The 13,970-nt window shown below is 33.1% G+C and overlaps 1 protein-coding gene and 1 long non-coding RNA gene across 6 annotated transcripts in view; one reads left to right on the top strand and one right to left on the bottom strand.

Annotated features, from left to right (window-relative positions):
* The window catches only part of LOC144304352 (uncharacterized), a 32,305-nt gene extending 28,968 nt beyond the window's left edge, over window positions 1-3,337 (top strand). The window contains exons 3-4 of the long non-coding RNA XR_013371252.1: window positions 1,312-1,576; window positions 2,513-3,337. This is a non-coding gene — a long non-coding RNA (uncharacterized LOC144304352). The remainder of the gene's footprint in view (window positions 1-1,311; window positions 1,577-2,512) is intronic.
* Window positions 1-13,970, bottom strand: part of CCSER1 (coiled-coil serine rich protein 1) — a 1,371,014-nt gene that overhangs the window by 659,137 nt on the left and 697,907 nt on the right. For 4 of the 5 annotated variants that reach the window (XM_077882877.1, XM_077882876.1, XM_077882880.1 and 1 more), the window contains one exon: window positions 1,467-1,544. In XM_077882877.1, the coding sequence (XP_077739003.1) occupies window positions 1,467-1,544 (78 nt within the window). Of the gene's footprint in view, window positions 1-942; window positions 1,545-13,970 lie in introns of those variants that run through there. The other variant, XM_077882879.1, reaches the window with a different exon arrangement.

The following is a 13,970-nucleotide window of genomic DNA, read 5'->3' as shown; positions in this document are numbered from 1 at the left end:
CAATTTTTTAAGACTTTATTTATTTATTCATGAGAGACAGAGAGAGAGAGAGAGAGAGAGAGAGAGAGAGACAGGCAGAGGGAGAAGCAGGCTCCATGCAGGGAGCCGGACGTGGGACTCGATCCTGGGTCTCCAGGATCATGCCCTGAGCCAAAGGCTGCGCTAAACCGCTGAGCCATCCAGGCTGCCCCCAAAAAAATTTAAACAAAAAAATACTCCTTCAAAAGAGATAAACATTAAAATACTTGCGGTAAATCCTCTTTGAACTTAGAAGTCATTTCTATTTTAAAATATGAAACATTACCACTACTTAGATCATATATAACACTGGTTTTCAGGCAAGAAGTAATGCAGTCACCATATTGATATCTAGAATATTTAGATATCTATAATAAACATCTTAAAACGAATGTAACAAAACCTCAGAAGTATAGCTTTTAATGTTTTTTTAATTAAGAAAGAATACATATAAATAGCTGAAAACAAGTTGTGCTAAAATTCAAACCTTTGTTTACTTTCTAATAGAGACAAGTAGATTTATGTTAAATATAACACTATAATTTGCAAGATGATACAAAAGTAACAATCATATTTATGTCATTTAATATAATAAGGACATGCAGATAAGCTTACATTTTATCATTATACACCTTTGTAAAACAACTTAAAATCATCTTTTCTAATCTTATTTGTCAATAAACTGCTAAAAATAATATTATCATTTTTAAATAGAAGAGAGAGCTCTGACAAATGTTAGATGCAGGATAAAAAAAAATCCTTCATATTTTTATTAAAAGTAAGTTTAAAGTCATGAACTTAGGCAAACTGAAAATCTCATAGCTTCATTTAAGAAAAGATAAGGAATTTATATCAAAGTTACCCAAAATCATTCAGTGTTACTAGAAGCAATCTTGTATCAACACATGTTTTACAATCCTATTTTGACAATTCAACAAGTATTTCACACTAAGAAAAAAAATGCTAACTTTCAATTAAATTACTTTCTGCAGCCTGCACTGAAGCCCAAAAGCTAAAATAGTATTGTAAATTTCTCTGCAAAGTTGTTTCCTTTTATGTAACAGAATGTAAAAATGATGTGCCTGGCCCTTGGTGATTGTGAACATAACTTTATTAAACTGTTAATAAATAAATTAGTACTTAAAAATAAATTGTTCTGGTATTTTAATATGTATCATCTACATGTCTACAAATGCACCAATTTAAAAGACTATATGAGGAATGCTAGTTTAAAAAAAATATTAAGACATTGGTATGCCAGTCAGTGCCTGTAATTATCTTTTTCACTTCCAGAAGGTATTTGGGGATTATTTAAGAGCAAAAGATGAATGGTGAGCCACTAAATCCTATTAAATCAATGCATGGACACAGCAGCAACGGAGGTAAATAAGCTGTGGATGTCTGAATACCAATAAAGAAGATAAAAATGGTTTTATATAGCTACTTACATCATAGCCTAGAAGTTCAGTCTGTGTGGATTTATCTACTCTTGAAGCAAAAGCCTTCTGTAAATGCTGGACTTTTTCCTACAAAATTAAAAAAAAAAGAAACGACATTGGTAAGTCATGTGCTTCTACACTAATATTCTCCACTTATTAAAATTTGTGTACAATTCATGATTATCTGCATGTATACTTTGCTCTGTGTTTTGCATATAAGCTTAAATATTCATAACTCTAATTTTCTAGCCATAAGTACTGCACCTTTGGCATCTTTTAGTACAGAAACTACTGTGATAGAACCACAGAACACTAGAGAGCCAGGATTGCTTAAACCCAAGACCAAATGCTTATACTATGTTCCTTGTTCACTGTTTTTTATTTGTTTTGTTCTCCGTTTTGTTTTTATTTGTAAATTGAATTGATAGGATTTTACTGATCTAGTTTCAGAGCATTTACCTTTAAATCCAAAAAATACTACTACTCAGTGGATTCCATTTAGTTTCTTTTTAATTTGTTTTTTTTTCTTCTTAATCCTCTCCTCAAATCTACACATTTAGGAATCTACATGAGATTTGACACTGTAACTAATTCTGTTATAACTAGGTAGGGAAGTAATACATGAAGAAAGTTTGGGATTTCTTATCTCAAATACAAACACACCCATTCTGGTCTACTAATTTGACTGAGCTTCTGGTTGGGGACTTCTATTCTGACTCCTAGATGTATCACTTAAAAGAGGATCCTGAGCTTAGTTATCATGAGATGTGTTTACTGCGTGCATGGTACATCTGAAAGTACTAATATGATCATATCTCACCTTGGGATTTTTACTACTATTGTCACCCATTTTTAATGAGAATAACATAATTTAGAAAGTATAATCTTGACAAATTTTCCAAATAAGCTCATGTGATTCTACTAGATTCTGTTTTTACTTTAATTTGCTTTAAAGGATAATTTGTTTTCTTTTCTTTTGACCGCTCAATGAAATAATCACATAATCTGTTAAAGACAAAAACTGATTTAATTCATCTTTTTTTTTTTTTTTCCAGAAAGAGATGGTGGTCATCACAAGCATAAGAAGAAAACTTTCCTACCTTCCCCTCTTCTACCTTCCTTCCTATTTCCTATCCCTTCCTATTCCCCTCTTTCTTTTCCTTAATTCTGCCTGAAATTTGCAAGTAATCACAGTTAACAAATTACACACATAATTTAGGTAAACATATTTATATGGTTTATTGAAATACAGAAAAAAACCCTTTATGGACTATTGATGTCTCAGACCTTCTAGCTTCCCTACCATAAAACTACTAATGCTTCTATTCAGACTAAATGGAGATTAGGTAATTCAGAAAGATGTCATGCAAGTGAGGTACGATCTTAACTGTTTGAAAAGGATAAGTGACAATGTGGCCACATTTTGCAAACTCAGTTTAAAATGAGAAGTAACAAGTTGTGTTTATTTAGACTTAGGCTGAGGAAGAGGAGCAAGAAGTAGTAATTAGCAAAGGAAGTGATAAAGTTTGTTATCATTGAAAGGATGTTTAGAAAAAAATATTTGTTTCTGAAATAGGTTGGAATAATAAGTATTGGAAAAGCAGGTTTTGTTATAAATCTCTAGATGTACAAATATTGGCACATGAATTAGAGTCTATGCACTAAAGCAAGAGGCAAGGAGGAATAGACAACAAATGCTTCTTCCATTATACTTTGCTCCCAGTTCTGTTTTCAAGGCCTCGCATCCTGAAGATAAGAGTGAGAAGGATTGGTAAATTCTGGTTCATCAGTCTGAATTATAAGACTTAGAAAATTCAAGTCATGATAAACCAAAAAATTCAAATAGCTTCAATAACCAATAGCCTAATCAAGGCAAAACAAACAAGTTCTATATCAAGAATACTTTCAGAAATTTAAAAAAAAAAAAGGCATTTCTAAAGGAATTCATTGTTATTTTCTTTTTCTTTTGGAGGCATTTTCACAACAACAAATATGTCATATTTAAATTATTTGTTACCTATGCACTCACTCATAGGTATACCTATGCATATACCTATGCTATATTCAAATGTGGAGAGTAAATTATAAGTTTCTAATAGACTTAGGTGTATATAAAGATTAAATATTTTGTTTGGTGTAACAGTAGGAGGATAATATATGAAAGTTTATGATAAATTTCTGTAACATACAATTAGAAGATTAAAAAAGTCTCCACACCTGTTGGAAGATAATTGCCCATGGGGCTTTGGCATTTTTGCAAGACTAATGGCTATTTATGAATGGATAAATTTAACATGAGATAAAAAGAATATTGTAATCAAATAGAAAATACATCATAAAATAGCTATTATTAGATGGTGAGCTTGCTAATAATTTTTATTTACATAAAATGAATATATCTTAATTATGCAAGCAAATATATCAGAAAAATAGAAATAAAACATCATCATATACTTTTAATTTCACACTGATTTGATATAATAAAAGTATTTACTTAAATTGTTGATTTCACTATAGAGAAAGAGACATTTCACCTTTATGATACAAATTTTTCATATTCCTTAACTCAGCCATAATTTTTATTAAATGCATATTATGGATTTTGCTCAGGGCACAAGAGACAGAAAAGGGAAAAAAAAGGTATAGCCCTCCTAATATATATAAACTTGTCAAATTACTGAGTTGTAAACCTGAGACTAATGTAATATTGTGTGTCAACTATACTAAAAAAGATCCATCTCAATTAAAAAAAAGGATAGCCCCTTTTATGAAAAACTTCCACTGTGAAAGACAAAGATATTAAAAACAATTAGTATCCAATATATAAAAATAAAGGGAGTACAGAGATGACTGGAGGGATATGTGTGTGTGTGTGGGGGTGTGTGCTCTTGAGTTGCAGAAGAAACATATAAGAGAGTTAAATAATTGAAATGTAGAAGCTTCTGACATCCTAGCTAAGACTAGCAAAATGAATTATTATTATTATTAGCCAAGCTGGAGTAGAAGGGATGAAGATTCTTTCTTAGGCAAGAACATTTGCAAATATTTAGAAGTCAGAGATCCTGACAAAGATATATATAAACATCTACTAGTTCAAACTTGCCTAAGTGGAGACTATGAAAGGGACAAGGACTAACACTATAGTGTTAAATCAAGTCTGTGCCAGAAAGTATAGAATTCCTGTACACATGTGATTTAATGTGTCTTTTTTTTTTTGGTATTTTCCTATGTAAACAAACATTGTAATTTCTTCTTCTAACCTCTCCCAGAGGGATAGAGGAGGACTGAAACAACTTCTGGTAGATAAATTTTATAAATAAATTTATACCTCTGACAAATATCTATTTATTTTTACATTTTCCATTCCAAGCAATGACAGTACCCATATTTCTTAACGAAACAAACCCTTGTGCATTTTTTTCTCATTTAAGATTAATAAAACCTATGTATGCTTAGAATAAACACAAAGAAAGAAGACTAGCAGATTCTGTAAAAAACAACTATATATATATATATATATATATATATATATATATATATATATGCATATATATGACCAAATTATGGGATGAAAAACAGACATTTCATTATTTATATTTGATATTATTTTACATTTCTGCCTAATCTTGGTCTTGAATATGTGGAGGTTTTAATATTACATAACATCACTATATGAAAAACAAAATAATATATGTGATAGTTTTTCTCGTTTCCAAATAATTTTATCTGATGTTAAGACTAATTTAATAACATCTGTATAATAAAAGTTAGCTACTATATATAAATGCATATAAACCAAAGAATTATATATACTCTACAAACTTAACAAAGAATACTTATATTCACATTCCCTCTCATTCTGTAATCTTTACTACAACAACTAACAATAATAGATGACACTTAATAGAATGTAGTTACATGCCAAGCACCATATAGCATGATATATGTGGATCCTCTGAGGATCATACAATGTCTGTATCATTGTTCCTTTTTAAAGCAGGAAATTGATACTTAGTAAACTGAAATCAGTTGCTGAAGGTCACACAAGCTAGTAAGTGGAACAGCCAAGATGAAAACCTTCCTTATCTCCAAACCCTGATGTTCTTTCTCTACTTTCTATAAAGATATTCTGACTCTGAAAAAAAAAACCTACGAGCAGAATTGCTGCTCACATATTGCATATTATATACCAAATGTATGGTAATACAACTGTTCTTTAGTTCATACTGTATATATCCTTCTGCAGACTCTATTAAGTCATTTTTCTTTGCTGCAAAAACAATTTGAGATGGCTTATGGATCTTTATTTCCTGTAAAATCTGTAATTCCATAGAATGTTCATACTGTAAATAAGCAATGCCAGCAATGCATTTTGGAGTATGAGTTAGGAATAACATGATAAATTAATACAGAGTTAAAATACAAAACTGGAAGCAAAATGTGCAAAAGCAAACTGAAATAAAAACTAAATGTTGAAAGGCATGAAATCCTAATGATAGCAATGATATTATCAATCAGTTCAAGCAGAGTAATCTTACAATAATTCAATTTAAGTTGCTAAAAATTTGCTGATGTGTGTGTATTTGTGTTTTATGCACTGGGTAGTCATAGACTCTGTCTCTACAATATATGTTGTCCATAGAAAATGGTTAAGTTCCTAATTTCATTAAAAATTCTTAAATTTAATTTTTAATAATCAAAAACCTATCAAATGCCTGAGCATAAAAAATATAACAGGTATCACTGATATATGTAAATTTTTGCACTCTCATGTGTGCACAGGTAAAGTACCCGTCATTTTAAGATGTACTGGAGAAGAAGAAATGTGGCAAAAAATAAGTGGGGGGTGGGGAGGGCAGGGAGACAAAACCATAAAAAGCTAACTGGCTTTGAAAAGGAAATCTTAAATGACTAAGAGAGTTAAATACTGGCAGTTATTTATCCTTATTTTAGAATATGTTTGTATTTAATTACATTATTATTCTCTTGATTAATAAAATAATTATGAATATTTTAACATCTAGCAGTTTATCTGACATAATTTACTTATTTGATATAATAAAATATTAATAACTTAAATAACTATTAATAACTATTTCATCTACTATAGCTGTTAAAAATTTATGCATGTAAAACTAAGTGCAGTAAAGGTGAAAAGAAAATATTCAATAATCCCAAGAAATTACTCCAATTTATTTTAAATTATAAGTTTAATTACCTACACAGAATATTGTGAATTCAAGATGAAAAGGCAAATGAATTAAAAAAAAAGAAAGAACATGAGGGCCTACATGCAGCTTTAGAATCTATAACAAAAAATGTACTCTTATTAATAAAATTAAGAGGCTGAAATGCAAAATATATGTAATAGTGATTATAGCACTAGTATATGAACGTATACCTTGAGGTTAAAGTGAAAAACATGAAAGCATCCATGTTATTATGCAAATTTTGCACACATACATACAAAGCAATATAAAAAATAGGTATGACTCAGAAAAAAGGAATATCTTAAAAATAAATAAATAAAAGAATACAAAGACTGCCTAAAATAGTATAATCCTGAATTTAGATCTTAAATCATGGATCTACAGATTAAGTTAAAGTGTTTCCATAGTACTGAAGTGAGGAGCAAAGCTAACTTCACTCAACGTGGGGCTCGAACTCATGACTGCAATATCAAGTGTCACAGACAGTACTGACTTGAGTCCGACAGGTACCTGGAGGAAAACTATCTTTTAAAATTGAAAAGTAGGCCAAACTGTGGAAGAGGCCTCGGTGTCCATCGAAAGACGAATGGATAAAGAAGATGTGGTCTATGTATACAATGGAATATTACTCAGCCATTAGGAATGACAAATACCCACCATTTGTTTCAACGTGGATGGAACTGGAGGGTATTATGCTGAGTGAAATAAGTCAATCCGAGAAGGACAAACATTATATGTTCTCATTCATTTGGGGAATATAAATAATAGTGAAAGGGAATAGAAGGGAAGGGAGAAGAAATGGTAGGAAATATCAGAAAGGGAGACAGAACATAAAGACTCCTAACTCTGGGAAACGAAGTAGGGGTGATGGAAGGGGAGGAGGGTGGGGGTTGGGGGTGAATGGGTGATGGGCACTGAGGGGGGCACTTGACGGGATGAGCACTAGGTGTTATTCTGTATGTTGGCAAATTGAACACCAATAAAAAGAAATTTATTATTATTAAAAAAAAAAAGTAGGAACACCTGGGTGGCTCAGCGGTTGAGCGTCTGCCTTCCGCTCAGGGCATGATCCTGGAGTCCCGGGACAGAGTCCTACATCAGGCTCCCTGCATGAAGCCTTCTTCTCCCTCTGTCTGTCTCTGCCTCTCTCTGTCTCTCATGAATTAAAATAAAATAAAATAAAATTGAATAAAATAAATTTGAATAAAATAAATTAAAATAAAATAAAATAAAATTGAAAAGTAAGGGGTACCTGGCTGGCTCAGTCAGAAGAAAGTGTGACTCTTGATCTCAGGGTCCTGAATTGGAGCCCCATGTAGAGGTTATTTAAATAAAAATTAACATAAAATAAAATGGAAAAGTAATGTAATTCAACACAATAAAATTTACAAAGTGTTCTGAGTCCAGTTTAAACCAAAAATTAAGCAGATCAAAAAGAATTTGATCTTATAATGGACTTCAATGTCAATAATAAAAGATTTAAGTACAACAAAAGCAAAAAATTAAAGGGAAAATCATTAGGATTGTTTAATAATACCAAGTCCAAAGATGAGCTCAGAAGTGCAAAGGCTGTATTATAGAGATCACATTGATTATTTTCACCCAACTGTACTAAGAGCATATCACTGAAGGCATCAGTAGAATTAGAAACAAGCACAACAGTGACCAAGCAATTCATAACTGCTTACACAGAACCTACAATTTCTTGGAACTATCAAGCCAACATTAAAATATATTAATATCATTTTTTTTTTTACTTTCCATTATGGAAAATTGCTAACATATAACAAAAAGGGAGAATAACACAAAGGGTCCCTATGTACTCATTACCCAATTTCACCAACAGATATTGGGATTAAAAAAAAGAAGAGTATTAGCTATATATTTAAATAGCTCTATTGGTCAATATTGTCCTTGAGATTAGGTAAGAGATGTTTGCATTACAGTACCCTGCTCTTGCTGTTCTCTCAGCATGTTCTGCCTATGAGGAGGGTATTCTGTGGGGATAAGTGCCACAGTCAAAGGTCAGGTTTCCTTTCTGACCATATTCTAGAACCCTGGAATTCACCCTCCAGTTTAGGACATGACCAGGTCCTCCTAAGGGTTGCCCAAAGTGTGGTCATAGGGCAGATATTTGGTGCAGAGCTTGGGTGTTCACTGGTCAATCACAGGTATACTCATAAATCCATGAGGGACAGAATGTAGGATAATTGGGTGCTAGGTTAGGCAGGAGTCAGGGCCATGGTGCTACCCAGGATGCTATGGAGTCCACAAAATTATAATTGGAATATGACTTTCCAAGTCATTAGAAAAGCATATTTGTCAAGAGAGGAGGACAGAACATATTATATTCAACAGTTTTTAAATCCTGATTTAGAATTTTAATATTTAGACTTAACATTCTCTGTGTCCCCACATTTATGTTCTTGCCCTGAATCTCACAAATGTTAGCAGCTTTCTTGTTATTATATTCTCTGGGTTTTTTGATCACCACACCTCAGGAAAAACAACTGAAGTTTGAAAAAGTTGCAGAAAAGGGTAAAAGGATAGGGGGCTTATTTTATGTTTATGTTTATATATATTTTTTTAAATGGGCCAAAAATAAAAAGCCAAACAGAAGGAGGATATGTCCACTAAATCATTAAAACAAATGTCTAAATAACAAATTTATTTTTATGATTCCTAAACTAGGAAACTGACATCCTCCACAACCCACCACTTTAAGACTGCATTGGAAGCGATTTTTTTTTTTCAAAAAGATTACATATCATTACATAGTGTATTTTAAATTTATGGAGTTCATTACCCATGAGAGATTATGCAAACTGAAAATATACCCAGATTTAAGAGAGTTTAGGTTACTTCATTTAAGAAGGGGATACATCAAAAATGTAAATTGGGAATTCATATCTCTGGAGATTAAAATTATTGGAGATAGTTGTGCCCAGATAATTATATTTAATATCCTAGAGGTAAGGCATATGAATTTTTTTCCAACAAGAACCTAATGATGTTTTGCTTCAGTCCTAACAATATTCTTCTCGTTTTCAGATTTTTTTTCAAAGAGCATGTTGTACTATATATAAATTCCAGTGTAGTTTCAGTAATGGTAGATTAAACAAATATATATTTAATTTATTTTATGCATGTTACAGGCTAATTCATTTCTTCTAGTTTAATACCCTTCTCACTAAGGTGGAGTTAATTACAAAGTCCTCATGAAAAGGGGCTTGAAGGAGATGTCTTTGAGTTAGATGACTTTAGAAGTTAGGAACACAAACTTCCTGGGTTAAAAATAATAGGCATTCAGTGACGTATCAGAAAAGTTATGAGAGAAGTTGTGACTGAGAACTACGACCTAGATTGGGCATGGGCTCTTCACATCCAAGACATATATATGCTAATTACATTTCTGAAATATATTTTACAATCCTTTCTTTCATATCTAGTATCACTACTCCGGATCCACTACCTAGAGACATGCAGGGAAATGGAGCATAGATCTGTGCACAGTGTACAAAAGCTACCATTCTCTTTTATTCCATTAGCCTCTGTATTGGGTTGACTAGGGTCCCCAAAAATTCATGTCTACCTGAAACTTGTGAATGTGACCTGATCTGGAAATAGGATCTCTGTAGCTGCAATCCAGTTAAAATGAGGCTATACTGGATCTAGATGAATCATAAATACAATATGACTGGGCACATGGGTGGCTCAGTTGGTTAAGCATCTGGGATGGAGTCCTAATTGGGCTCCCTGCTTGGTGGGAAGTTTGCTTCTCCTTCTGCCCCCTCCCCCATCATGCTCTCTTTTCTCTCTCTCTCAAATAATTAAACAAATCTTAAAAAAATATAATATGACTGGTGTCCTTATAAGAAGAAGGATATCTGGACACAGTAACACATTTATAGAAGGGCATATGAAGATAGAAGCAGAGATTAGAGTGACGCATCATCCATAAGTCAAGCTATAAGGACAGCCAGCAACCACCAGGAGCTAGAAGAGGCAATGAAGGACCCTTCCCTAGAGCTTTCAGAGGGAACATGGTCCTGCTGACTGACACCTTGACCCCAGACTTCCTGTCTCTAAAACATAGAGAAGATAAATTTCTGTTGTTTAAAGTTAGCCAATCTATGGTATTTTGTTACAGCATCCAGAGGAAACTAATAAAGCCTTTTAACTGGTATTCCTGACTTAACCTATACTTTCTCCATTCCAAAGTGATTTTCTAATGTAATTCAGATCACATCCTTCTCTTGCTTAAAACCTATTAATGTCCCATTCCAATATGGTAGCCACTAGCCACATGTGGCAAATGACCACTTGATATGTGGCTAGTTCAAGCTGAAATGTGTGGTAAATGTAAACACACAAGATTTTGAAGACCTAAGTATAAAAAAAAAAAACCCTAATATCTCATAAGCAACTTTATGTTTATTATATCTTAAATGATACTATTTTGGATGCATTAAGTTAAAGAAAATGTATTAAATATTACATTACATAAATAACTACAATTTATTGCTTATTTTGTATTTTTTTAAAGATTTTATTTATTTATTCATGAGAGACACAGGAAGAGAGGTAGAGACATAAGCAGAGGGAGAAGCAGGCTCCCTGAGAGGAGCCCGATGAGGAACCTGATCCCAGGACCCCAGTATCACAACCTGAGCCAAGGGTAGATGCTCAACCACTGAGCCAACCAAGTGCCCCATTTGTTTTGTATTTCTATCAAAAAGTTCTAGTCTATATGATAAAGAAAGTAAACTTTTATAGTGATATACTGCTCCTGCCCTTCCTGGCTCTTATTCATTATGCTAATTTTATCTCATACCAATCTTCCCCTTGCAAAAATGACTCATACTCATTTTCTTGCAGTTGCTTGAGTGGAGCAAGATTTTTTACACTTGAACGTTCAACATGCTATTTTTTCCATCTGAAATATTCTTCATATTAAGTGTTACTGCCTTAGAGATACAATCTTTGAAGTAGATTTCTATCTCCAGGTGATTCTCTTTTAATATTTTTACTAAATGTCTCATTTCAACTGCCAGTTATTTCTTTTGACTGTTTGCCTATATTTTGTTTGTCTTCTGCATTAGCATGTAAGTTCCTCACGGCAAGGATCATGCCTAGTTAGAGCCATATCAACTCCACACAACCTAATGTAGTTTTTGGTACAATCTAGGTGTTTGATATTTCTTTGAATAAATGAAGTAGGAGAATGAGAGATGATGCATGAGGTTTGAGAGGAATCATCAGAGACCAGCTGGAGAAGCTGATATACTGCAAAAGCATTTGCTATAGGGAATTTAATATTAGTGACATGACAAGTCTAGTAAAACTTCTGGAATTTGTTATGGTATATAAATTTAAGTAGGGACAGCTTGCAAGTGATATATGAACTAAGAGGTTATTCTGGTAATTCTAGGCTGTGCGGAGGAGGAGGAGAAGGAGCAGGAGGAGGAGGGAGGATGAGAAGGAGGGAGGAGGAAGGAGAGGAGAAGGGGGGGAGGAGGGAGCAGAGGAAGGGGAGAAAGAGGAAAAAGGGGAAGAAGAGGAAGAAGAGAAGCAGAGAAACTAAAGTGAGAATTAAAGAAATGGTACAAATCCAACATGTGTCTGAGGATTTGGTGCTATAACATCAAGTGAGAAACATTTTCATGAATTGATTAGGATTTTTTAAAAAGAAAAAAGATTGATTGACTTGAGAGAGAGAGAGAGAGAGAGCAAGAGAGTGCAAATGGGGGGAAGGCCAGGGGGAGAGGTAGAGAGAGAATCTCAAGTAGATCCTGCTTAGCTTGGAGTCCAATGCAGGGCTCTATCCCATGATCTATCAGATCATGACCTGAGTCAAAATCATGAGTTGGACACTTAACTGACTGAGCCATCCAAGTGCTACAGAATTTTTTTTTCCAAGAAAAAGCTTATGTACTCCATCCTCATTCTTGCCTGAATTGTATATTTTGAGTGAGAAATTAATAAGGTGATTCTTCCAGTGAAGATAATTAGGGAAAAAAAATAACGAATGTAGAAGCGTCTTCTATAGGAAATAGGGCTCAGGAGAATTTTCTGATACATCAAGTCTCAAACATCTTTCTGTTCTGACAAGTAGGGGGACCCTCCATTCCCTTGGCCCATATTCGCAGAAGGGGATTTCTAGCAGAAGTCCTACCTCTCACTCACTCCTCTTCATTTATTAACTAGTAGGTGATCTTGGAAGAAATAAACATGTTCTATTTCTTAGTAGCATGGCCTATCCACAAGATGAAATCTCAGCTTTCCCAGACATAAGTTTACAGACTTCAGTTCAGATAAGAATGTACTAGAAGCTTACATGGCTGCATTTCAATCCAGGTTAGATGACATTCTAAGTCAATTTCCCTGAATCTTCTATTTTGCAATTAGTTCTGAATTTAGGAGGATAAAGAAGGATGTTGCTTATTGCCACTTTTAGTCTCTAACACACAGAGACATACACAAAATCAATTTGGAAAAATGGAGTTTCAATATAGTTATTAGGAAGTTCTAGCAGAGTCATAGTAGTATTGATCCTAGAACCATAGGACCTTAATTCAACCTTAAAAATTATTACTACTAAAAACAAACAAACAAACAAACAAAACCAAAAGAAGCAAGCCCTGTATCACAGAGACAGGAACTTACCAACAATATTAAAATTGACATCCTGAAAGTATAGAAAAGACTGTTCTAGCTTTTTCTTGCTTGGTATTTTTATTCAGGAAAGTCAGGATAGAATACTCTGCCCATTGTGTCATTATGGTTTAAAAAAAAGACTCCTGTTTTGAAGAAAAGATTCACTTCAGGGGACTGTGAGCATTTTATTTTATGCTATTGATTTAATTTTAATGTATTATAAAGTTTTTTAAACTGAGAAGTGACATAAAAGTCTTCAAGGCAGTCGTTCATTAACAACAATATGCTGATGACAGTATCCGGGAAACATAAGCATAAGGGAGACAAGATTAAAATCACTACAGACTTGCAGAATCAGCACAGCATTACAGGTCGACAATCAGCTAGAAAACAATGGAGGTCATGAATCAAACTTGGCCAGACAAATTGTAGACACAGATCAAACTTTACTGGCAAACTCAAGAAATTCTTAGCATTGGAAAATGCATTATCCTTCAAATTTCCTTCAACACACTCATAAAAAGAGATAAACAAATAAACAAATAAATGCATAAATAAATAAAATATAACCCCATAAATGTATGTCTAAACTGCAAAATCTAGTAAAACAGAATCTGAAGGTATTATGTATGAAAGGACTTACTTA

This window comes from Canis aureus, chromosome 33 (assembly GCF_053574225.1).
Source record: "Canis aureus isolate CA01 chromosome 33, VMU_Caureus_v.1.0, whole genome shotgun sequence".
Taxonomy (NCBI): Eukaryota; Metazoa; Chordata; class Mammalia; order Carnivora; family Canidae; genus Canis; species Canis aureus.
The sequence above is the reverse complement of the archived record's forward strand: the minus strand, read 5'-3'. Positions and strand labels throughout refer to the sequence as shown.